The sequence below is a fragment of the Malania oleifera genome, chromosome 8 (assembly GCF_029873635.1).
Source record: "Malania oleifera isolate guangnan ecotype guangnan chromosome 8, ASM2987363v1, whole genome shotgun sequence".
Taxonomy (NCBI): Eukaryota; Viridiplantae; Streptophyta; class Magnoliopsida; order Santalales; family Ximeniaceae; genus Malania; species Malania oleifera.
This window is the reverse complement of record NC_080424.1, coordinates 1,100,001-1,126,803: the sequence shown is the minus strand read 5'-3', so window position 1 is coordinate 1,126,803 and position 26,803 is coordinate 1,100,001. Positions and strand designations below refer to the sequence as shown.

General features: G+C 38.6%; 1 protein-coding gene across 4 annotated transcripts in view; it reads left to right on the top strand.

The window, feature by feature from the left end:
* Nucleotides 1-26,803, top strand: part of LOC131161464 (vacuolar protein sorting-associated protein 52 A) — a 107,062-nt gene that overhangs the window by 1,270 nt on the left and 78,989 nt on the right. For all 4 annotated transcript variants that reach the window (XM_058117243.1, XM_058117244.1, XM_058117242.1 and 1 more), the window contains exons 3-5: nucleotides 4,269-4,363; nucleotides 4,743-4,800; nucleotides 19,222-19,317. In XM_058117243.1, coding sequence (XP_057973226.1) covers nucleotides 4,269-4,363; nucleotides 4,743-4,800; nucleotides 19,222-19,317 — 249 coding nt within the window. The remainder of the gene's footprint in view (nucleotides 1-4,268; nucleotides 4,364-4,742; nucleotides 4,801-19,221; nucleotides 19,318-26,803) is intronic.

Here is a 26,803-nt window from a genome sequence, read left to right as displayed (position 1 = left end):
AAATCTGACTGGAGTTTGAACCTTGATATGTGGTATGCCTCAGAATCTTAGTTGAGGCTTTTTTGTTTTTCGTTTTTTGATAGGCGGTAGGTTGATGGCACAGAGGTGCACTCAAGAAACACACTGTGTGTGCAAACCCTTAAACAGAAACCCAAGTTTATTTCAATCATCCACCCCCACCAAAGGCTTACAACCAACACAATATAAGAAAAATTAGTTTCCTAAATTTTAAAGTACAAACTTTCCTAACTTGCTACATTTATTGCCAAAATCAAATCATAGTAAGTAAGAAATAAAATCAAAATCAAACCAAAAAATTAAATCAACATCAAAGCACAAAATAAAATCAAAATCTAGCTCTTTATATGATCCTTTGGATCTTTTCTTGAATGACCTGCCTCTGTCAGGCACAAGACTAACCATGACATAGCTCCAATCTTGTAAGTGGCCAGTTTAACGGGTTGAACACTTCACACCATGTGAAGGGCTATGCCGCACTAGTTTACCTCACAAACTTAACTAGTATACCCTGTGAACACACGTTCAAAATCATCAAATACAAAAAATATGCTGTAAGCAGGAAGTAAGCATGAAGTAAGCACTAGAGTCAAATGGTGAATAGAAAAGCAGTGTAATTTATCTTATCACACCTTTATAAGCAACATGGTTTTATTGAGGGAGACAAGTAGGCTAAACACATTTAAAATGACTATTGAGTTTTACAATGATTGATGAACATATGCTAATTTCACTCTAGCCCAAGGAAACACACTGTGACTGATGCTCCCTTTTTTTTAAAACCTAAGGCACTACTCAACTTGAAGAGCAAACATTACGCTTCTATTTATGTGATGGTTACCCTCCAAATCAGCATAAGGTAAGCAGTCATAGGTGACTATAAGACCTTGAGCAAGCTTGGCTCATGACATTGAGTTCGTTGAGACATCAGAACCTTGGTTGTGAGTTGGCCAACATGTTGGCTTGCTTGGATGCCGTACGAGAGGAAAAGGAGTGGTTAATGATATTGGTACCTCTGGATCAGCTGCTTTTACCAATGAGCAAATCCCGAACCACGTGTGGGTAGCTTCCATTATCATGCTTTATGCCTCGACTATAAGATCAAGGTCACACTGCATTGTGGAATGAGCTTAATGACTTGTAACCAGTTTGAGAACGTCTTTGTTTTCCAAGGTGTTCAGGCTAAGAATAAAAGCAACTTCATGATAATTTGTTTAAAAGGTTATCCCAACAATTGGTTGGACAATATCGAGTCACAACATCAGAATCGAGTAAAGGGTTCCATAACTGAGTGGATTTGCACGAGGGTGTACTAATTTAGAAGTTCATGCCATTAGACTATGCCTGGGAAGTCTACTCCGGGTTGTGTTGGATGTTGACACATACACTAGGGAATTTCACTGCCGCCTTGCTTTATTTCAATGTGATGAGAGTGAATAGGCGGTCATTTGGTACATAGAAGGACTGCAGTATAACATTCCAATCAAGCTGAACAGCCAACTATTGAAACTCGTTGCTAGGGATGAATAAAAGGAATTTTATCTTTGTGAAGAAAATGAAAAAGTGGTCCGATTATGGAGAGCCAAAAGTTGTGGCTCGAGCTCAACAAAGCTTGTGGAAGGTTGCTGATAAAAAGGGTAAATAGAATGACATTAGTGTGAGGAGAAGGTTTGTTTTTCTTGATAGAGCCCTAAAATTAAATCCTTACATACAGCAGAAGAGAAGATCGAACCAAGGGAGGCCAATTACATCTATGAACCTTGCTGGCAGTGAGGAAGAGGGCTCTAAATAGTGAACAGCCCCCACAAGTGGATCTTTGCTTTTTTCTTTGCTGAGGTGCTACAATACGGATGAGACCATCTTCAAAGCTTTTTAGGCATGCAGGAGTTGTCAATCACGAGGTAGCCCTAAAGCTAGCAAGGGTTGTTTTCGACATCGGAGCATAGATTAATTTGATATCTGTGTGTGTCTTTTAGTAGCTTCCATTAAATGTTCTCAAGACCCTGCGTACTGCCGTTTCCAGATTTTTAGTAGGTTTTAGGGGATAGCTTGTGCCCTTGTGTGGATATCACACTAACTATTAGGGGAATTCTTTTTCGACTTACAATGCTATTGTGATTTCCTTACTGTTGACATAATGTTGAAGGGCTTGACAGTTTGACTATCAAATGATCTACGATGGCGGCGTTGAACACTACCTGTGTCAAGGTTGGTCTAAACCACTATGATTTATGATTTCAATGTTATCCCATATGTCGATGATATATGAAGATATGGGGTTGTCTTGAACTCATTTCTGTTCTACATGTCCACCTTCCATTAATCTATGTTCGAGTTCAAACTTTTCTGCGGTGGAGTATGATAGGGAGAGAGACTGTTCATCACAGACGCTTGGATTAACCTGGAGGCTTTACATATCATTCAAGAAAAGATTCAGATTTTGATTTGACGATCCAGCTGATTTGATTTTGTGATCTGATTTTGATTTAGTTTTTTTATTTGATTTTGCTTTTTTTTTTTTTCCTATATATTATGATTTCAATTTGTCAATAAATGTAGCAAATTAGGAAAGCTTTTGGAAGGGGTGGGTGACTGAATTGAACCTGGGTTTGTGTTTACGGGTTTGTACTTGGAGCATTTGTCTTTCTTGAGTGTGCTCTGCGGCATCACAGGTGCAAAGATGAAAGCAGGTTGTGGTTTGTTGTGCTATTTATATGGTGTTTTGGGTCATTGGCTAGAGAGAAATGCCTGTGGTTTTCAAGATTGCTCTTTGCCTTCCAAATGCTTTGGTACAGAATTGTTTTCTTGGATTCTTTGTGGCAGCATTCTGCTGGCTGCTTAGTGGATTTTGCTTCTCCAATCCCCAGTGAGATGGGAGGGCCTTGTTAGCTGGATCTTTTGTATTTTTCTATTCTTTAGATTTTTATGTGCATTTTTTTACATTGTTTTCCCTCAGAAGGATATCTTATCCTCCTTACTGTCTATCCTTCTTTGTTCAATTCATTTTCGTTTTCTATGTAAAAAGAGAATACTATTTTTCAGGCTGTCTCGGATTAAAAAAAAAATGAAAACTCCATTTAAGCCGAGGTTTTTATTTTATGGGGTACGAGATTGTGAGGAATACCACGTTTAGTGTCTGTGTGATTTTCCTCCTGCATTTTGTTGGCAACTAAACGTATGAGTGACATTAAATTCCATTATTTTCTTTTGCTTGGATATTGAACTTGATCGATGTTACCTAGAATGTGGAATGTTCTGGTTCGTAAAACAGCACAGGATCTCGGTACTGCACATTCTCTGAAATGTGAAACATTAGGGCCTTAGGGTATATATAAATAGATATATAGGTAAAAACATGTGATGACACTTGTATATTTTAGAGTGCATGTTGAGCTTTTCTAATGTAGAAAGTTCTTCTGTGGAGAAATAAATTAATAATGATGGAAATAGAGCTAAAAAAATGTGACCATTCCCCACTTTTAACAAACAAAAAATGTTATGTGAAAAATATTGAATTAACACTTTGGATTGTATATTTAGTGTTTTGGAACAAAAATGTTCCACATTTTGGAATGCTCATGCCAATTTGTGGTTCGCTAGGATGTTAATGTTTTCTGGTAGCTGTGAACTTGATTAACTGCAACACTTGATTATTGAGCACCTGGTGAATTTAAAAGAAAAATTTCTTGATTGGACTTGAATATTAAACTTCAACATTTAGGTGCCTTGGCAAATGTGGGCAAAACAGTTTTCTCACTTATTCAAAACGTTGCCTCATCCCTTGTTACTGTATTATCATTTCCATGTTGTATTTAAGTTGAATTTGCTTGGCCACTGAGATTCTCTTCAAATGCTTACACTTCATTTGGAACCAGTTGTCCCTTTAGATCAAGAACCTTAAGGTATTTTTAACTGCTGCTTTTCATTTATTTATTTGCGTTTTCCCCTTTGCCAATTTAGAGCCTTTTATCTGTATCACGAGCCTTATTCGTAATGGTTCGAATTTCTAAAAGAGATTTACCCCTTGCAAAACATTTATCCTTCCATTTTCTCAATTCAATGATATTCCATTGTTTTCTTAAAAATAATGAACTTGGCTTGATATTGTGTGAATTAGTACATCCTTTAACGAGAAATACATTTGAATATAATTTCCATTTTGTTGTTATGTTAGTGCTTTCTTTGTGAAACTTCCTATCACCTGTCTTTTATAGCTTAAGACCTCTCTCTCTCTCTCTCTCTCTGCACAGGGTCACTCTTATGGTGAGATCAATAGCATGCAGAAAAATGCATTTGATTTAGGAGTCTTTGTCGGAGATTTGAGTTTTGAGGAGGACGCAAGCAGGTGTAATTCTTAACGCAAGTTTGTCATTTTATAAATATAGAAACCGTGGTATGCTAGAAGAAAACACATGTATGAACAGAAACTATATTTCAATTACTCTTCTAAATTTATTTGTTAGTTTTTATTTTTATTTATTTATCTTCACCCTTTTTCTGGAAAACAAAGCTCATGTGTTTGATGTTGAATAAATTAGATTTCTTACTTGTCAGATCCACAATCATATGTTGTGCTTGCATCATGTTAAAAGCATCCTCCCCTCCTCCGTACAGTGTTTCCTGGGCCGTGCATAATTAGTTACTATGTATTATTTATTTTTTGAATTGCATTATTTTCAAATCAAACTATTGCATCTTGAGAAGGTCTTCTGGTTGCCTTTTAGTGATGATGTCTCATTGGAAGGACTGCAACAAGAACTAGAAGAATGTAAAAATGATGATGTAAGTGGTATTTTCTTTGATGTTTCATTTGCCAAAGTATTAAGTAATATATTTATGTGTATGCTTATGAACATGTGGCTTTGTATTATTGATACTTCTTCATGCTGTTGTAATTGTATCTTTCTTTTTACTCAATACTCTCTTATCTAACACTTAAACTGATAATTTCCTCAGAATTGGAACTTAAAATTTTTTATTTAGTTGATGTGGTGAGGCTATTATAATTTAAAGTCATTCAAGTATTACCGCACTTGTAACCAAACTGCAGTGCTATTTTCATTCTTCAGGTTTCCATTTCATGTATGAATTACAGTTTCTTACTGCAGTACTGCTCTGTTGATATTTTATTGGAATTAATTATTCTCTTGGATATTACTAGATTTATTTAGTTGTTATCACTTTATTTCTGGTTATTATCTGTTATCTTAAGTTATCACAAGTTATTTACACATCTGATGTATTGGTAGATGCTGTGCAGTTTTGGGTGGAGAATAAATTTTTTTTTTTTTTGATTGAAAAAGAAGAGATTTTATTAAGAAAAAGAAGTAAGTCAAGGAACATTAAAAATCCTCCTTAAAAGATAGCTTCTTTATGGTGTGTCGGGTTTGGAATTTTCAGGGAAACTAGCTTTCAGGATTTAAATAGGGATTGGAAGAGCTGGTTGGATTGATTTCTGTTTTTTGTTGTTTTAGTTTTTTTTCTTGGTTTGTTCCAGATTCTCTCCCCTTGTAAATTCTTTTCCTATTAGTGAATTTCTTTTTCTATCTAAAACGAAAATCTAACTCATCATAAAGTGCAGCCAGCCAATCATGCTGTGCATCAGAAAAAGAAAATCCTTGAAACACTCAGCTGCAAAAACCCACAAGGAGGTCACATACTGAATTCCATCCAAAGCATAATCGATGACATCCTCTTCCCCGTAAAAAAATTGAGCATTTTGCTCAAATCAAAACCCCCACAAAATTGGAAAAAATGCACGTCTCCACAATTCGAGATCAGCTTTAGCCCTTCCAAAACCTGAAAAAGAGATAGCTAACAAATCCTCCAATGACTCTGGACACACTCAACTCTCTCCAAATAAGCCAAAAAGAAGATTCCACACCCTCTTAAGAAAAGGAGCAATAAAGGAACAGGTGAGAAGCAGATTCTGAATTTTCAAAACAAAGAGAACATCATACTATATTTCTCTTTTGCATTACATTATAATACCTCTTTAATTTTTAAAAAATACTCAGCACGTGCTTCTACATAACATCATACTATATTTCTTTTTTGTTCTTATATCTTCTAAAGAGGGTTTCTTATGTTCCTCCTTGTTCTCTTTTTTCTCTTCTATAAATCTCTTCTATTCTATATATAAAAAAAGTCAGATTATATCTATGCATGCATTTAAAAAACTTTCCATTTACACATCTGTCAATCCTTACTTTTTTTTTTTTCCTTTCCTTTTCTTTAGTTTTGATATGAAAGGTACAATGAGAAGAGAACAAGATGTCCTCGTGAAAACAAAATGAAAAGTTACATTTGATTACAATAGAGCTGCCCTCCAAACCCTTTGCAGGTTGGGCAGTGACAACCTCCAAAATACCTGAACGAACGGGACCCATCCTGTAGAAAAAGAGGAAGGGTTGTGCAATTCTTGCAAGTCTCAAATTCCTCTCAATCCACAGGGTCCACCGGATAGCAAAACGCGTGCAGCTCCATAAAGCTCTTCTCTTTTTGTTTTTGCCAAAACTCCATTATCTCACTTGCAGGAAATCTCCCACCACCTGAGGAGCCACCCAAGCTGCACAAAAACAAGAGAAAAAGAGAACTTTGATGATAGTTTGCCACCTTACAATGAAGGAACAGGTGTGCATTTGTAATTTGGGAAACGAACTTCCAGGCGCTTGCATGAGAGGCAATGCAATTGAGCTAGAACTTACTTAGATGTGAAGAATGTCTTCCTACATGGTGATCTTTGGGAGGAAGTCTATATGAGCAATTGGTTTTGTTGCCTAGGGGGAGTCATGATTAGTGTGTCAGCCCAAGAAATCCTTGTATGATTTGAAGCAATCTCCTAGAGCATGTTTGTTTGATTTAGTGCTGTTGTACTTGAGTTTGGCCTTGTATTGTCTGTGGTAGGATTTTCCTCATTGTGTATGTGGATGATATTGTGATTACTAGTGAGGATGATTGAGGTATTCGACACCTGATGAATGATCTACAAAGTAAATTTAAAACCAAAGATTTATGCCATTGAAATACTTCGTGGTTATAGAAGTATCCAGATCTTGTATAGGATCATCTTGTCACGCATATGTTAGACCAAAGATTCAGGGCCACTGAAATATTTTGATTGTCACTTGGTTCAAGAGAAACTTGTGCAGAAGCTCATTAGAATGACTGATGTGAAGTTTGAATTCCAACTTGCTGATTTATCCACCATAGCCTTAAGTGTTGCTCAGGTTAAATCCATTTGTAACAAGCTAGTAGCATATGAAAATTATGCTCTAGCTTGAGGGGGAGTGTTACTAGTGACTGTTGTTATTTAGTGTTACTGGTGTGTGTTGTTGTGTTACTAAGCGTGAGTTAGTGCGTGGTTTAGTAAGGGTAATATGGTCATTGTTATGTGCTTAGCATATATTATAAATAGAGGGAGAGACCTAGCATGCTGTGATTAGTGTCTTCCAAAGTTCAAATTTACGTGATTCTTCAACAAGACTCAAAAGGGGAGTAATTATTTTTGCTATCAGAATGTCTTTCCCCACATCTGGGTTCTTTTCTCTCTTGATCTATTGTGAAATTGGGAAGCATGACTTCGTTGATGATAAAAGAGTGGATATTTAGAAAATGATCTCTTGCTTGAAGAGCAGTGGATGGTTAACGGTTGTTTCTAAATTGCCAAATGGTGAAAAGGTTTGTCTTGCTTCTTGTATTCATTATTCGTCATCATGAGTGGTGCTTTCTCAATCTCAACGTTTCGTTGGGACCCTGGTTAGATTTTATATTTCTGAACTTAGACCTTTGTGGCAGAGTCATTTTTCTAGGTTCATGCATGCATGCGTGCACACGCACAAACAAATCCTATCCAATCTATTAGAATTTCTTATTTCCTTATCCTTCTATGATGTTATTACATAGAGAGTTTGTACAGACATACTAGCTTTGCTAGTTATGTATACAATGCTGGTGTCTTGCTTTAGCATCAGTATGACTGAGGAATCTTCTGTCACGGCGCCCCTAAATCAGCCCAAAAATACTCACTTATATGTATACAGAAAACTTTATTATCTGTTTGTGGTGCTTACAGTTGTAGAGTTTTAAAGAAGCTATACTTTGGCGTTGTGCTTGAGAGTTGAGAGTGGTAGTGCCATACCAAAGTCATTTATATCAGTGTATTATCACACATCGGTGGTATGTGTGATATATTTGTAGATGCTGCTGCAATTTATGGGAGGGAAAAAATAGTTTTTGAAAAGGGCTCCTGCCATTTAAACATTTTTCATTCTTTTAAATCAGATTGAGCAAATCTTGAAATCCTGAGAGAATTTGAATTTAGAATGTGCCCCAGATCAAACTGAAGTGAAGTTTGGTTAAAATCTGGATATTTGATTCAACTTGGCTTTTGTTGCTAGAATTTTGTAAATTTCCTCCACAATTGCAGAGGCTCTTTCTGTGATATGAATAAGTGATCTTCTGGCTTGAGTTAATACCTTACAGTGGGTCAATGTTTGCCTTTACAATTGGTTTCAAATATTTTTTTTTGGAAAAACTTAAAGCTGCTGGAACCTCTATGGGACGGGGGCTGTTTCTATGTTTTATTGTTTCTAAATAATATTTTAAACATTTGTTGCTGCTTTAATTTTTGCTACTTTTATTTTTATTTAATTTGGGGGTAGGACAAATATGAGGTCTGTATGAATCTGTTTGGCTCCTGTCTTGAGATTGAAGGGAAGTGTTAATGGTTATTTAGTGCTGTCCTTCCTAAATTCACCTCGATCCCATATTATTTCACAAAACCAACCATACACCCATAAACAGACCCTCCTTGGGATGACTCACCCCACAAAACCCCATCGCCGGAGGAGCCCCCACACACCCCCCACGCGCCGGCCAAATGCTGGCAGGGCCGACCCCACTCGCTGGTGCATGAGTGAATTTCCAGCCACCTTTTTCTTTTTTTCCTCTGCCATGCTCTGATTCCTTCTCTAGACTATATTATCAAGCTGTTAGGTCAGTTTTTTTTCTAAAAAATTCAACCTCTTTCGACTATGTACTTGCGGCATTCCTTTAAAGTTTGTTCAAGGCTTGTGAAGGCTTCTTTGTGAGGTTTTTGGAGCTGTGGCAGTGGCAGCATCCATATGTTCAGTTGTGAGGCTGTGGCAGTGCTATATCCGTTGGTGAGTTGGGAATGGTTGTTTGATGCTTTGTGAAGCTGTTTATCAATTGTTAATGAGTTTATTGGTTTTTTTTTTTTGATTCACTCCTTCCATATGCTTCAATATCAAGCCGTTGGGCATGTGTTTTTGCTCCAACATCCAATCTTTGTTGTGACAATGCACTCATGGTAATTCGTTATTTGTTGTTTGGTGTTAATAACGGTCATTGGTGACCTTCTTGGGGCAGTGGCAGTGCTCATAAGATTTTTTTTGTGTGAGGCTGTAGAAGTGTTGCTTTCTTGGGGCTGCATCTGAGGTTGTTGGTGATTTGTTCATGGTAGTTTCGGTGGTTCACCTCCCCAATTGTTCCAGTGCTGAGTGTTGCTTTCTTGTGGCTGCGTGTGAGTTTCTTGGTGCTATGGCAGCCTTGTACTGGTTTATCCGTGGCTTGTTCATAGTGGGTCACCTTGTTCATGGTTGTTCCAATTGTTCCAGCGATTAATCTTATGATCATTGGTCTGAATTTTTGAATGTTGGGATGGCGTTTGCATATCACAAAAGTATGATAACTTTGTTAGTCACTTGTTTGAGTGAACCGCGTACTTTGACTTTATCAGAGGAGGAGTATTCTAGGTTTCTACAGTATTAAATGTCTCAACAAGCATCTTATCACATTGCTTCTTTTGCCCAGAAAGGTAATCCTACAGTCTGCATGTCATCTGGTATCCTTCCTACTAGTCCTTGGATTATCGATTCTGCTGCCACTAACCATATAACATGCGCAACCAACTTCTTTTCTGATCTCCAATATCCTAAAATCTCCCATAAATTACCCTTGCTGCTGGGTCCACTATTGCTGTTAAGGTGATAAGAACAGTAAATCCCACTCCTTCTATCTCTCTTTCTTCTGCTTTATACATTCCTAAATCTTCTTTTAATCTTATGTCAGTTAGTAAGCTTACAAAGTCACTAAATTGTTCTATCACATTCCTTCCTAATTTTGTGGTTATTCAGGATTTGAAGATGAGAAAGACAATTGGCACTGGACGTGAGGTTTGTGGACTTTGCTACTTTGAGTCTCCTTCTCCACCTATTGCTTGCACAGTCACAGCTACACCACTTCAAATCCATTGTCATCTTGGTCATCCGTCCTTGGACAAGTTGAAACAGCTAGTTCCTACATCGAGTTCTGTGTCTAATCTTGGGTGTGAGTCTTGTCAATTGGGCATGCATCATCATGATCCCTTTGCTCCCCGAGTCAACAAACGGGTGGTTAGTCCTTTCATGCTTCTCCATTTTCATATTTGTGGTCCTAGTCGTGTGACATCAAAGTTGGGGTTTTGGTACATTGTTACAGTTTTTGATGACTACTCTAGGATGACTTGGTTATATTTAATGAAGGATCGTTCCGAGTTGTTCGATATCTTTTGTGCTTTCTATTCCCAAATAAAGAATCAATTTGACATGCCAGTCAGGATACTTCGTAGTGATAATGCTAAGGAGTGCTTCTACACCCAATTTAGTGCTTATATGACTAACTCTAATATGATCCATCAGTCCTCTTGTTCCCACACTCCACAACAAAATGGAGTTGTAGAGCAGAAAAACAGACATATTCTTGAAGTTACACGTACCCTATTGTGTCAAATGAATGCCCCCAAAGTCTTTTGGAGTGATGCTGTGCTCACAAGTTGCTTCCTCATCAATAAATTGCCATCCTTTGTCCTTGGTGGTAAAATTACATATTCAGTTATCTTTCCTAAGGCTCCTTTGCTCTCCCTTCATCCTCGTATATTTGGTTGTGTCCTTTGTCCATCAGTTATCTCCAGGAATGGATAAGTTGGATCCCCATGCTATCAAATGTATTTTTTTGGGCTATTCCTATACTCAAAAGGGATATCAATGTTATAGTCCTACTTTATATCAATTCTTTGTATCTGCTAATGTCACCTTTTTTGAGTCTACACCATACTACTTTGATTCCTTGGGTTCTATTGACCTTGATGAGTCCCTTTCTCTGCCTTGCCTTCCAGATCCAAACCTCGTATTTGTGCCTAATCCTCCTACATCTTCATCCTCTTTGAGTCCTTCTCATCGCTTGAACCATCCCAATTTGCAGGCATACACACGATGGCTCAAGGGGGAAGTGCCTCCTCCAGCTTCTACTATTGTGCCTCTAGTTCCCTCATCGGATGATCTTATTTCTCTTGATGTTGATCCTCCAATAGCTGTTTGAAAAGGTAAACACACTTGTACCCAACATCCGATCTCTAATTTTATTTGTTATGATTTCTTGCCCCCCCCTTATTACTGTTTTGTTAATACTCTGTCTTTTGTTGCTTTTCCAAGATCTATTTCTGAAGCCCTATCCCATTCTAGGTGGAGGACAACAATGGTTGAAGAGATACACGCACTACATGATAATAATACTTAGGATTTGGTACCTCTTCCTCCTAATAAGTCTGTGGTTGGTTGTCACTGGGTGTATAATGTGAATGTCAATCCTGATGGTTCTGTGGCTTGTTTGAAGGCCTGCCTTGTTGCTAAGGGGTATACTTAGGTGTATGGTTTTGATTTTTCAGACACATTTTCCCCGGTTGCAAACTTGCCTCGATATGTTTGTTCCTTTCTTTAGCCACCACTTGTCATTGGCCTCTACATCAGTTAGATGTGAAGAATGCTTTCCTACATGGTGATCTTTATGCGGAGGTATATCTGGAGCACCTGGGTTTGTTGCTCAGGGGAAGTCAGACTTAGTATGTCGGCTAAAGAATTCATTGTATGAATTAAAACAATCTCCAAGAGCATGATTTGGCCATTTTAGTGCTGTAGTACTTGAGTTTGGCCTTCATTGGTGTGCAGTAGATCACGCTGTATTTTATCGTCGTACTCCTTTGGGCAGTATTTTGCTTATTGTATATGTGGATGACATTGTGATCATTGGTGATGATGATGGGGATGTTGGGATCCCAACCTGTTGGTACACTCATGGATCCCAATAGTAAGTTAATGTCAAATGTGAGTGATTTGTTGGCTAACCTAGGTCGGAACCGAAGACTTGTTGGAAATTTGAATTATCTCACAGTCACTCGACCAGATATATCCTTCCCAACAAGTGTTGTGAGTTTGCAAGTTAGTTTATCGATTCCCCAAGAACAAGTCATTGGGATGCTGTAATTCGCATTTTGAGATATCTTAAAGGTGCACCACGAAGAGGTCTCTTATATCAGGATCAGGGTCACACTCATATTCAGGGATATACAGATGTAGATTGGGCCTGATCACCATTTGATTGAAGATTCACAATCAGATATTGTATCTTTGTCAGTGGTAATTTGGTGTCTTGGAAAAGTAAGAAACAAACTGTTGTTGCTAGGTCGAGTGATGAGTCAAAGTATAGGGCTATGGCGCACACTATGAACTTGTTTGGCTGAAGAACATGTTAAAGAACTAGGTTTTCCACATTCTTAGCCTATGGAGTTGATGTGTGATAATCGAGCTGCTATTTATATTGCCTCCAACCTGTCTTCAATGAGCGGGCAAAGCACATTGAAGTTGATTGCCATTTTATTCGAGAGAAACTTATATAAAAGCTCATTACAACCACTTATGTGAAGTCCAAGTTTCAACTTGCTGATTTGTTCACTAAAGCCTTGGGAGGTGCTCGTGTGAAACTCATTTGTAACAAGCTTGGAGCATATGATATATATGCTCCAGCTTGAGGGGGAGTGTTAATGGTTAGTTAGTCTTTTAGCATTATTATTATTATTATTATTATTATGTGTTAGAGTTTTTTTAGTAATAAGTGTGAGTTAGTAAGGGTATTATGGTTATTCCTATTGTACTTACATATATTATAAATAGAGGGAGAGACCTATCATTGAGTTTAGGTCCTACATTTTACCCAATTACTCAACAGGAAGCTTTATGGAAAATAGAATGAGGGGGTCTTTGTGATAGCTTTGCCCAATAAAAGAGCTTATTTTTTGTTCTGGATAACCTAAAGAGGGAAAATATTCTTTGTCATTCAGCATTCTCAAATGCTACTAAACTAGAGCTGGATGGATGTTGCCCTGATGTACCACTAAAGGTGATAATCTCTCTAGTTTCTTGTAGAGTATGGGGGATGCCACAAAATGTTAGGATTGCTAGGTCAGGTGACTACCATTTTTCATTTGTCAAATTCAATTATACATCCAGAAATGTAGCTGTACTATTTGATGAAATTTAATTCTACATCCAGAAACGTGGTTGTGTAGTGTACTTATGTTTTTTTTTTTTTTTTTTTGTTTTTGTTCTGTTTTTGTTTTTCAGCAAGGATTTATACAAATCCTCCCCCTGCTACCTTTATTGATGTCATTCAACTCATCTCAGCCATGTATTGCAATATTCGAACCTTGGAAAAACTAGTGACATTGCGTTCAAATCTGCATCCTGTAACTACATTACCTTTTTCAGGTAGTACTTTTGTTGGAGATGTGGCTCATATTTGAGTGGAGTGCATACGCCGGAGAAAGCATAATAATGCAAAGAACAAGGAAGCTGGTTGCAGTCGGTTTCCCTATAACCGTCGACGGTTTTAGTTCAGTCTGCAGGATTCAGCTCTTGGCATTAAATTGTCGACGGTTTACCTGAAACTGTCGACGGTTTCGTTTGGCGCAGGTCACGGAATTTGAATTGGGAGATCAGTAGATTGGGATTTTTGGAGGATTTTCCTCCGGGGATTGCTGCAGGAGTGATTTATATAGGTTCTAAGACTTCTGTACGCTTAGGGTTCGTGTGTATATATATATTATATTTTGTAACCCTTGATGTATGCTTGGCATTGTGATAGTGAAAAAACAACCGTTTGCTCCCGTGGACGTAGGAAAATTGCCGAACCACGTAAATTCTTGTGTCTTTGAGTTTGTTTGCTTTCCTTATTCTCATTGTGAGTGATTGCTTGTTCCGTATATTCATCGTTAAGTGCGCATTACTTGTTCTAGTTTGATTCGAGTTTGCGAGGTTTCCACTGTGCATTCGCATCAACAATTGGTATCAGAGCTCTTGGTTGCAATGACTGGGATCTCTTCGGTGAAGTTTGATGTTAGTAAGTTCGATGGAACGAGAAATTTTGGACTTTGGCAGAGGAGGGTTAAGGACTTGTTGATGCAGCAAGGTATGGTGAAGGCACTATACGGAAAGAAGCTGGAAGGCCTGGACGACACAAGTTGGAAGAAGTTGGAAGCGAAAGTTGTGTCTACTATTAGGCATTGTCTAGCCGATAACGTGATGTATCACGTCATGGATGAGGAATCACCGACAGCGGTTTGGCTGAGACTGGAGAGCTGGTACATGTCCAAGTCATTGACGAACAAGTTGTATCTTAAGCAAAAACTATATTGGCTTAAGATGGAAAAGGGTTTGGACTTGACATAGCACATCAACGTATTCAATTAGATCATTAGTGATCTGAAGTGAGTTGATGTGAAGTTCGAGGAAGAAGACAAAGCGTTGATGCTGCTTAATTCCCTACCTACGTCTCCTACGTACGAGAATCTGGTTACGACTCTGACATGGAGGAAAGAAACCCTGGAATTGGAGGATATTACGAGTGCATTTTTGGGGTTCCATCAGAGGAAGAAGGCTAGCAATGAGAGTTCACAAGGTGAAGGCCTTGTGGTGAAGGAGAATCAGCATCGTGGGAGGAGCAAGTTCCGGGGTGGATCGAGCAACAATAGGGCTTGGTCCGATTCCAAGAAGAGGAAGGACGTGTAGTGTTTTAAGTGCTGGAAAAAGGGGCACATACAACCCGATTGTCCGGAGAGGAAGAAGGGGAATGTTGAAAACAAAGAAGGTTCGTCAAACATGGCGAATGTAGTGGAAGAAGGAGACTGGGAGCAGTGATGGTGACATGTTCTCGGTTTCATCTGGGTCAGACGAGTTCGTGGATTCTTGGATCTTAGACTCGGCGTGCTCTTACCATATACCGTCTAACAAAGACTGATTCACCACCTACAAATTGGTGAGTTTTGGTTCATCTTTGATGGGAAACGATGCTGCCTGCAAAGTTGTCGGGATGGGGAATATTAGAATCAAGATGTATGATGGTGTAGTGAGGACGTTATGTGATGTTAGGCACATACCGGAGTTAAGGAAGAATCTGGTTTCGTTAGGCACCTTAGATTGTAATGAGTTTAGTTACAAATTTGAAGGTGGGGTAATGAAGGTGAGCAAGGGTGTTCTGACCGTGATGAAGGGGCACAGAGTACTGGAAAATATCTACACACTGCTGGGTACTACGGTTGTGGGTGGAGCTGCAGCCGTAGAGTCTGAGTCTGACAGTACGGTTTTGTGGCATATGTGGTTAGGACATATGAGTGAGCGTGAAATGAAGGAACTTCACAAGAGAAATCTTTTGAAGGGGGTCAAATCATGTAAGCTGAATTTCTGCAAGTACTGTATGCTTGAGGAGCAGAATAGGGTTCAGTTCATGACATCCATGCACAAGATGGAGGGAATACTGGACTACATTCATTTGGATGTTTGGGGGCCAATGAGAGTGGCATCACGAGGGGGACATGTGTACTTCGTGAGTTTCATCGATGATTAAAGGTGTGGGTGTACTTCATGCTACACAAGTCGGAGATGTTTGCCAAGTTTAAATTCTGGAAAGCTGAGGTGGAAAACCAGACTGGAAAAAAGATAAAGCTCCTCAGGATAGACAATGAAATTGAGTACATAAACTTGAGTTTAAGAGAGTTTTGTGAGTAGCATGGCATAAGGAGACATTTTATAGTACGCCAGACACTGCAATAAAATGGTGTGGCGGAAAGGATGAACCAAACCCTAGCTGAAAGGGCTTGGTGTCTTAGGTTGAGTGTTGGGCTTGCTATGAATTTCTAGCTTGAGGCGGTTAGTATAACTTGTTTCTTGATAAACAGATCACCAAGGCATCACAAGATGGGAAAGTTGATGAGGAGGTGTGGATAGGTAACGAGGTAAACTACTCCGGATTGAGAGTATTTGGGTGTCCATCCTATGTGCACATTCCTGGTGAAGAGAGATCAAAGTTTGAGGCGAAGTCTAGACGGTGCATCTTTCTGAGATATCAGAAAGGTGTGAAGGGGTTCAAGTTATGGGATCCAGTGGCAAACAAGGTGTTAGTCAATAGAGACATGGTTTTCGATGAGCCATGTTGTGTCGTACTCAGGAAGAAGAAGAAAAATAGGTGCCAGAGAATCGCAGCAACAATGAGCATGTGGTTGAGGTGGAGTTATGGACTCAGGGCAGAAATGCAGGAAGTTCTAGCTTGAGAGATCAGTTGGTGGTGTAGGTGGAGTTAAAAAACTCGAGGTGGAGATGATGATGCTTATAACACAGAGAGTTCTAGCTTGGATGACCAGCAGCTGCGTCGCAGTATAGCTATAGACACACCCAAACGCATTGTCAGGCTAGCCTCCAGGTACGGTTTTGATGACTTGGTGTCTTATGCGCTTATCACTAGCAGCGGGGGTCCTACTACCTTTCATGAGGCAGTGCACGACCAGGAGAAGGGTAGTTTGATAGGTGCTATGGTGGAGGAGATGGAGTCGTTGCATAAGAACCAAACGTGGGACTTGGTGGAGCTTCCCAAGGGGAAGAGGGCGATCAGATGCAAGTGGGTATATAGGAAGAAAGACTCGCTTGGTAGCAAAGGAATACTCACAGAGGAAGGGAGTTGATTATGATGAAATCTTCTCCCCTGTGGTCAGGCACACTTCCATTAGGGTAGTGTTGGGACTGGTGGCGCAATATGACATGCATCTAGAGCAGATGGACGTAAAGATGACGTTCCTCCATGGTGATTTGGAGGAGCATTTACATGACATGGTCATAAGGGTTTGCCAACCTAGACAGGAGCACTTAGTTTGTAAACTGAAGAAGTCACTTTACGGGTTGAAGCAGTCTCCGAGGCAGTGGTACAAAAAGTTTGATGCCTATATGATCCGTATTGGCTACAGAAGGTATGAGTACGATTGGTGCATCTATGTGAGGAGTCTTGAGGATGGGGGTCTCATATTTCTATTGCTTTATGTTGATGACATGCTGATTGCTGCTAAAGACATGACTAAGGTAAATCAGTTGAAGACTCTATTGGGAAAATAGTTTGACATGAAAGACTTTGGTGCAGCCAAGAGAAATCTTTGCATGGAGATTTGCAGGGACAGGGAGATTGTGGTTATCTCAGGGCAGCTATGTGGAGAAGGTGTTGGAGAGGTTTAACATGGCTAATACTAAACCGGTGAGTATACTGTTAACTAGTCATTTTAGGCTATCTACTGCTTAGTGCCCAAAGACGGACGATGAGGTTCGTGATATGTTGAAGGTGCTCTATGCTAGTGCAGTGGGGTGTCTGATGTATGCCATGGTGTGTATAAGGCCGGACTTGGCACATGTTAGGGTGGTGAGCAAATTCTTTTCGAATTCAGGTCGACAGAACTGGGATGTGGTCAAGTGGATTCGCAAGTGCTTGAGGGGTACAACCTTATATGACATTATGTTCAATAGAAAACAGAGTGATCCATTAGTGGTAGGGTATGTGGATGCTGACTACATAGGAGACTTGGATGACAGGAGGTCTACCATAGGGTACGTATTCACCCTTATGGGAGGACCTATTTGTTTGAGGTCCATAGTGCAGTCGTTCGTTGCCTTATCTACTACTAAGTCGGCGTACATGGCAGTGGCTGAGGCACTCAAGGAAGCGTTGTGGCTCATTGGATTGGTCAAAGAGTTAGGTGTCCAGTAAGGTGGAGTTCGGCTGCAGTGTGATAGTCATAGTGCCATCTATTTGGCAAAGAATCAGGTGTATCATGCAAGGACAAAGCACAGTGATGTGCGGTTTCACAGGATTAGGGAACTAGTTACTTCAGGTGAACTTCTACTTGATAAGGTTCACACGTCTGACAATGCAATTGATATGTTGACAAAACTTGTCACAACGGACAAGTTCAAGCATTGCTTGGACTTGATCAAGGTCTCCAGGTGTTAGACGGGAGATGGACCCAATATACTGTCCTGGGTGGAGCAGCGGGTTATGCTTTCGGATTTCTCCTTAGTGGTGAATATTCGCCAAGGTGGAGATTGTTGGAGATGTAGCTTGTATTTGAGTGGAACGCATATGTCGAGGAAAACACAGTAATGCGAAGAACAAGGAAGCTGGTTGCAGTAATCGTTGATGGTTTCCCTATAACCGTCGACGACTTCAGTTCAGTTTGTAGGATTCAGCTCTCAGCATGAAATTGTCAAGGGTTTTCTTGAAACCGTTGACGGTTTTGTTCAGCGCAGGTCACGAAATTTGAATCGGGAGATCAGTAGATTGGGATTTTTTGAGGATTTTCCTCCGGGGGTTGTTACAGGAGTGATTTAGATAGGTTCTAAGACTTTTGTACGCTTAGGGTTCGTATATATATATATATATATATATATTATATTTTGTAACCCTTGATGTATGCTTGACATTGTGATAGTGAAAAACAGCCGCTTGTTCTCATGGACGTAGACAAATTGCCGAACCACGTAAATTCTTGTGTCTTTGAGTTTGTTTGCTTTCCTTATTCTCATTGTGAGTGATTGCTTGTTCCCTATATTCATTGTTGAGTGGTTGCATTACTTGTTCTGGTTTGATTCGAGTTTGTGAGGTTTCTGCTGTGCATTCGCATCAACAACTTCTGATTCCAGAATAAGCTCATTTGGTTTTTAGATCAACTTGTGTCAATGTCTTCACTCTTGAGGATATATTTTTTCATCATCAATGATCATCTTGTCAATGACTCAAAAGGGTTATTGTATGAGGGAGGAAATGAACCAGTATGAAAGGATGTTTGTTGTGAGCATGCTGTAATTCTAAAAGTTATTTGTGTACAGATAGTCTTCTGTATATTGATGTATCTTCCAGCAGTACTAGTTCTTCTTTTAATCAGTTTAAAGATGATATTTTTCCTTGAAATTTACTTTTACATACATGCCTACTTCTGTTACTTCATGTAAGAGTATTCTAAATTGTCTACTTCCTCTTTTTAATTGTATTTTTTAATAGGTAGTTGCAAATATCCTGTCCAAAGGTATTAAACTAAGGGAGTACACGAAGGGGGTTGAGAACAATTTACGGCAAGTAGAATTGGACTCTATTCAGGTTGGTGGCTTTGTGACTATATATTTTCTTGGCAATTCATAATTTTATTATTCATTGCTATATATGAAAAAAAAAAAAAACTGTATAATTCATGTCTGATCTGATTAATGGCTATAAAACTGGGATTTCCAAACTAAACTAAGAATTATATGTCACTCATACTACACTGCTGTTCCTGAGACAAAATGGTTGATCATTAGCTGATAAGATGCCCTATAATTCTCTACTCCAGAAGTGATTACCTTTATTGTTGTTTCTACTGTTGCTGCTGCTACCACCACCTCCGCCTTATTATTATCATCGTGGTTGTTGTAAAAAATTGCAATTATTCGTTTTGGTTTCCAGTCACACCAGAAAAGAATGATCATTTTGCTTGTATTATAATGTTTGTGGTACCTATTGACCTACTGTTCTTTATTTTAGGTGGATTTCTTTTAGCCTGGTTTTTATGGATAGCCACTTACAAAAATGTTTTCTTTTCCTGCCCCCAAATAATTAAAATACGTGTTCTTTCATATGACGACTTTTCCTTCTTCTGTGCTATTCCTCTTTTTCCCCTATTAATAGAAAATTCTTTTCTCTTATGATGCCAGCCAGGCGTGCCTGGGTTGTTTTGCCCGATGATATCAAGTAGGTTTTTAATCATGTCCATTTATTGTAAGTAATAAAAACTTCTTTGATTTCGAGTCACACAAGAGAAAAGAAATATCATTCAGCTTGTGTGATACTGTTTGTCTGCTTATAGGGATACTATTCTTTATTTAAGGGAATTTCATTTGCATCATTTTTTTTTTGTTAACTGAATAAATATATTAAGAGAGAAAGAATTACGAAAATTGGAGAATCAGAAGTCCTCGCAAGAAGAGTCCTACGAAGTAAAAAAGCACAAAAACCAAAAAGAAAGAAAAAAACACAACAAAGAAAACCCAACACTACCTAGCCGCTCTTTAACCCTTTTCCAAACATTTTAAATTTTCTGATTCTTCCTGACTGTTATTCACATTGCTTACTGCCATCCAAACAAACAACTTGACCTGCAGGATCAGTCGATCAGGCTACCACAATCGCATCTGATCCACCATTTTTTAAACCTTGATATCTTTGCTGTTAATCTCCACTGCTGGTGAAACAAGTGTAGATAAAGTACCATGCCTGTTCTGGTCAATGACTTGCTTCTCTTTTAGCCATTGTATCATTAAATTAAATAGCAACACCTTCCAAATGATTGAGTGGAGTTTCTTGCACATGATAAATCTCACCCACTAAATTAGAGGAGTCTGAAACTAGTCATATTAGTGCCAGATCTCAACCAATAACAATCTGCACAAACTTATGATGAACATCACTCATTTTCACTATGCGATTCCTCTTTTTCCCCTATTTATAGTAAAAAAGTTCTTTTCTCTTATGCTGCCAGCCAGGTGTGCCTGGGTTGATTTGCCAGATGAATATCAAATGAGTTTATAATTGTGTCCATTGTTTAGCATAAAAAATAACAATATCTTTGGTTTTGAGCCATGCAGTGGGAAAGAAATATCGTTTGGCTTGTGTGATACTTTTTGCCTACTTACAGAGATACTATTCTTTATTTTAAGGGAATTTACATCAATTTTTTTGTTAACTGAAGAAATACATTAAGAGAAATTTACAAAAATTGGAGAAGCAGAAGTCCTCACAAGAAGATTCTTAGAAAGTAAAAAAGAAACACAACAAAGAAAACCCAACACTACCCAGAAATCCCATCGTTAACCCTTTTCTGAACGTTTCAATTTTTTCATTTCTTGCTTACTTTTATTTACCTTGCTTACCACTGTCCAAACTGATAACTTAATCTGCCGGATCAGTTGATCAGGCTACCACAGTCCCATCTGATCCACCATGTTTTAAACTTGGATACCATTATAATCTCCACTGCAGGTGAGACAGGTAATTACAGTACCTATTCTGGTTGATAACTTGCATCTATTTTAGGCTTTAGCCATAATATCATCCATGAAAATAGAAACACCTTCCAAGCTGTTGAATCGAATTGCTGGTACATCCAAATTAGAGGAATCTGACAAATATTCATATTGTTGCTGGCCCTCATCCAATGACAATCTACCGGCACAAACAAACTCACTATTAACATCACTCATTTTTCTGATTCATTGTCCCTTTTTTTATTTTTTATTTTCCTCCCCTCAAGAGTCTAAGACAATCTCCTGTCACAAATATCAATGATAAGTTTGCTCCTTTTTCACCAGTTCAACATTAAATGAAAATATACCTTACTATAATCTTGTCAGGCCTCTTCCCATCACTAACAGGCTTTTCCACCCCATCAACATTATCCCCATTCTCCGGTACTCCTGGATTGCTTGGCACTGGCAAATGCTATGCTGGAAAAAGGAAGGATGTCATGTCCCTTTTTTTGGCAGGTGACTGGTGGCTCCATCCAGAATCCCATGGAGGCACCAGGCCTAGGGAAGAATTTGTTTTGCAAAATCATCCTTTGAAAACAACTAATAAGTCAGTTAAGAGTGAGTATTTGTTAAAACTCTAGATGCATACATGTATTTCTTGAAGCAACCGAAAAGTTTTACTTTCATTGATGTCTTACTTTACGTACATCATTTTTCACACTTCGTAGTCTAAATACATATTCACGAACAAAACACATGCTTAGTATCCTTAATTTCTTCTTGCCAACCTATAGTACATGTTAGAAGTGGCACTCTTGAAAACTTAACAAGTCGGGCTCTCTTTCAGTTCAAACCTGAAATTGTTATAGAAGTAGGGAAAGCAACCACGAGCATAGTAGGCATTCTTAATCCCCCTTCATTCATACAAGGATTTCACTATTTTAAGATGTGGTTTCTTTGTATGTATGCATAAATTGTGCATCACACACTTCTGATTCTAAACAATTTCTTCATCTAGAATTACCATCACAAGACATTTAAATAGTACATATGTCAACATCATTTCAACATAGTAGTGCTGTCTCAAATAAAATTTTCATCTCAAACAAGTGCCAATTCCCAGCTTGGCTAACCATTGTTTTTGTTTTAGGGACCTTTCACCCAAGGGAGACATTCCCTACTTGCTCAAATTTCACAATATGACAACCACAACAACACAAAGTGCCAGCTATTTCACATAATAGCAATTCATTATATGCTCACACAAGCTATGCCATAGCAAGTAAAACTATCATTCTTACGAGATCAATATCTAGCATGTGAAAATTTCCTTATTAAAACAAAATATGCGGCTATGATAACCTAGGATAACACATGTGCAAGCATATCTAGTAATTAGAAATAACAAGCTTAAATATTTCCTTGTTAGGATTCAGTTTCATGCAACTTTCTACCCTTTTTCTTTAGAAAAAAACACCATTTTTATACAAAATCCATAGATAATAAATATTAAGAACACCTACCTTGCTTTTCAGCTTCTTCAATTTATTTTAAGATTCCTCTGAATTTTCTGCATTTTTTCCTGATTTTCCCTGAATTGCTGATTTTCTGCAGAGTTTTATCTCTCCTCCTTCCTTTCTCTCTAGAACTAGGGTTACAAAAGAAGTTCACTATAGCTGTTTTTTATGGCTGGAAATTGGTCATGACAGCATCTCCTTGCTGCCAGCTGCCTGTCTTGTGTCTCTTCTAGGCTGGAAACATGGTAGGATAGCAGCTGGTTGTGGCGACAAGGGCCCTGCAGTGCTGCCACCTGTTTATCAGGTGCCCGCTCCTGCTTTCTCTATGCTTTTCCTCTTTCTTTTCTATTTCTGCCCCATATCCTATGTCATTATGTTTTGACACAGGGTTTCTTAATTTCTTTTCATCTAAGCTCCTCCTACCACTAATAAATTTGAATGAAATTTCTAATATAAATTAACCTAACTTAATTAATGCAGAACATGATAAGCATTCTTGGGCTCCTTTTATCATTGAATCCTTCCTCTTATGCGGCAAATTGTTGATTCATGGATCCTCCCCTCCAAGACCAATTGTCTAAGATTTGAGATCTCCAAGTAGAGCCTTGCTTGGCACCCACTATGAGAAAGCAAGCCATCTACCTTCTCCTTGCTATGAGCCAATCCTGTTAAGGGCTTTAAAGATCCCACTGAATTGAATTGGGTCCATGAATGCTTGCCTGTGATCGCTTATCTTGTGCATTTTGAGTGGGTAACTATCATGTAAATACTAGTGTTGTGTTCATTCTTTGGGTAGAGTAATGCGTTAGAGAAAAAAGGGAGTACGATTTCTCGGTCATATTGATGTTTTCTCATGATAGAGTAGGAATTGTATAGAAAGCTCTGTAGAGGGTGATTGTTCATCAATCTTGTATGACTCACTAGCTATTGTAGATCTGTTTAGCCTCCTCGCCTCCCTTGCTAAACACGTGTTGCATATGGAGGTGTAATAGATGAAATGTGTTGCTTTATTGTTTGCCACTTGACTCTTGTGTTCACTTTCATGGTTGCTTATTGCATCCAAGAGAATCAAGACTTGCCTGCTATATAGGTTTTTGCAGAATGCTTGATCACTGCATTTGGAGAGAATTCCCCCACACCTAAAGAGAGTGGCTCGTCGATGGAAACAACAAAAGTCTCTCAAGAAGTGCAAACCCAAGAGTGGGGGAGACACCAAGGCATCGTCTTTAAAAGAAGTATTTTCATCTTGGGCCTCCAACACATCAGTGGCAAAGGCAAGATTGTGTACTTCATATGTCGATTCATTTCTTAATGCTCTGTGGAGGGTTTACAAGGACATGATGAGAATGAGGAGTATACCTCGAGGATGGGTTTAATGGGGTTGCTCAATGCCCTTGGTGGTTGACAAAAGAATTCAAAGTTGCCCAAGCTAAAGGGTTAATGTCCGTGGATGTATGATGGAAGAACACCCGTGCTATGATGGTTACAGTGGCTATTGGCTACCCACAATTTTGTTACACACGATGAAGCATAGAGACTCAACTTGGAGCTGGTTAAAGACTCAAGAAGCATGGAAGCAGTTAGCTTCGCAACCCAACTTACATTGACTGTAGCCAAGCAAGCGATTGTGAAGCTTGACCCTGGGGAAGGACATGTGAGTTTAAGTACCGTTACATGGATATTTCCAAGTGATACTTTAGATGGAATTCTTGTAGGAGGCTAGGGCTGTTCCCATGCCATTCAATAGTTCCTTTGTCTAATGGGAGACCACCCTTGCATGGTTTAAATTGTGTCGAAGAAGTAGATGTTGGGAAGTTCCTCTCTGTCATGCAAATCAAGTAGTTTCAAGTTGTGATTTTGGATGAGCTATTGCACTAATTGCCTCTGCGACGACATGTACATTATGAGATTGTTACTGAGTGTGAATAGAGTGAGGAGAATTACAAAAATAACTTGATAAGTTATTAGAAGTGAGTTGCACGCGGCCTTTTTTTTTTTTTTTATAGAAAAATAAATTCCATTAATAGGGAAAGAATTTACTAGTGGGGAGAATAAGACATCTCCCAAAAAAATCAGGGAGAATAAAGAAAAAAAACTAATCCTTATTTAAATCCTGAAAGCTTGCTTCCTCCTAAAAATTCCAAACCTGAAAAGCCATAAAGAAATCAAGAGCTGAATCTTTTCCCACACCAAAAAACGAATTCAAATTCTTCCAAAAAAAAAGTCCACATGTTACAATCCAACCATAAACCCCATAAAACTGCATACTTTTTACACTCATGTAGAGCTGCCCTATCCTTCCTTTTTCCAAAGCCTGCAAAAGAAGTGATTAACTTGCCCTCCATGGAACAAGGGCTTACCCAACTCTCTTCCATAAAACTGAACAATTTACTCCAAATCCTTCATGCAAAATCACAATGCAAAAAGAGATGAATGGCTGTTTCAAAATTCCTATAACAGAGCGTGCAAACATTTGGAGAAAGGGCCTTTCAGAGGTCTCCTAATCTGCCGCAAGTTATGGGTATTTTTTTAAGCACAACCAACCAAGTAAACACTTTAATTTTTGGTCGGTTGTGCTTAATAAGATAAATGCTAATAACTTGTTGCAAATTAGGAGACCTATGAAGGTTCTCTCTCTTGATGTATGTGTGCTCTGTTACAAGAACTCTAAGACAACTTCTCACCATCTTTTGCAATGTGAATTTGCTTTGGAGTATATGGAATATGCTTTTTGGCATTATTGGAGAAAACTGGGTCTGCCCTTCCTCGGTGGGAGACTTTCTAGAAATATACTTCACAGGTTTTGGTAGAAGAAGGGATGGGGCAACTTCATGGAAGTGTGGCTTTTTCTCAATATTATTGGGTTTATGGATGGAATGTAATGCTTGGATATTTTCTGGGAAAAAATTAAACCAGATGCTGGTTTGGGAAAAAAAAGAAAAGTATTTGGCCTCTTTGTGGTGTGTCGGGTATGGATTTTTTAAAGAGGCAAGCTTTTAGGAGTTTCAAGGAGATTGGAGGAACACGTTGACTTGATGATTTTTTTCTTGTGTATCTTTTATGTTTTTTGTTTAGTCTTGGAGTGTCTTTGTTTGTCTCTAGAAATTTCTCATTCTCCCTCATTTAAATTCTCTTCCTTTAATGATATCTCCTTTTGTTATAAAAAAAAAAAAAAAAACACTTTGACCTTCCAAATAAGAGGATAAAGAGGAAAGGGAGAATAAGACTCAAAAAATGACTTACAAGAAGACACCCTTGAATGATCTAGACACCAAGAATGAACAACCCCACCCAAATATAATTTGCAATTGTTAAATATGGACAACAACAAGGAAGAGAACTCCACCATCTCCCTATCATTTAGATGTCTCTTGAAATGAAGATTCCAAGAGATTGGGAAGCCACTCCCACTATCCACAAAGAAAGATATAACTCTGTTTGGCTCGTAACACAATCTAAAAAATAAGGAAAATAAATGGAAAAAGAATCCTTTTTGAGCCATGGGTCTTTTAAAAAACGAATTTGAGAACCTCACCGCGCTAGAAATTTAGTGTGAGCGGTGAAAATAGAGTAAATCTGTTAAATAGACCTCCATGGACTCCCCAAGGAGCATCTTAAGCTAGCATTGGTATCTTGCCTGGCGGATTTCTAGGGAATAAATTAGGAAATTCAATTTTTTAAAATATGAAATTACTATTTCAGTTTCTAGTTGTTTCAATTTCCTGTTTTCTAGCCTAGAGATCTGCTAATTTGATTTGCTGATTTTGTGGCCTTCCTAATTTAGTGGCCTTCCTCTACTATTTATCTTGTGATTGTGTCTCTTGAAATTCAATAAGAATGGTTATTCTTCTTCTAACAATCCTTCATGGTATCAGAGCCTCATGGTCTTTTCTTCTGATGATGTCGTATAAGTCGGCGATGACCGGAGCCCAAAGAAATCCTACCAGCTCTTCTAGTACTTCCGAAACCATTCCACCCAATCCTCCCAAGTCTGTATTTGCTGATTACTATTCCCATAATTCAGCCCTTTATCTCATGGTTGCAAAACTCAATGGGCGTAAGAAA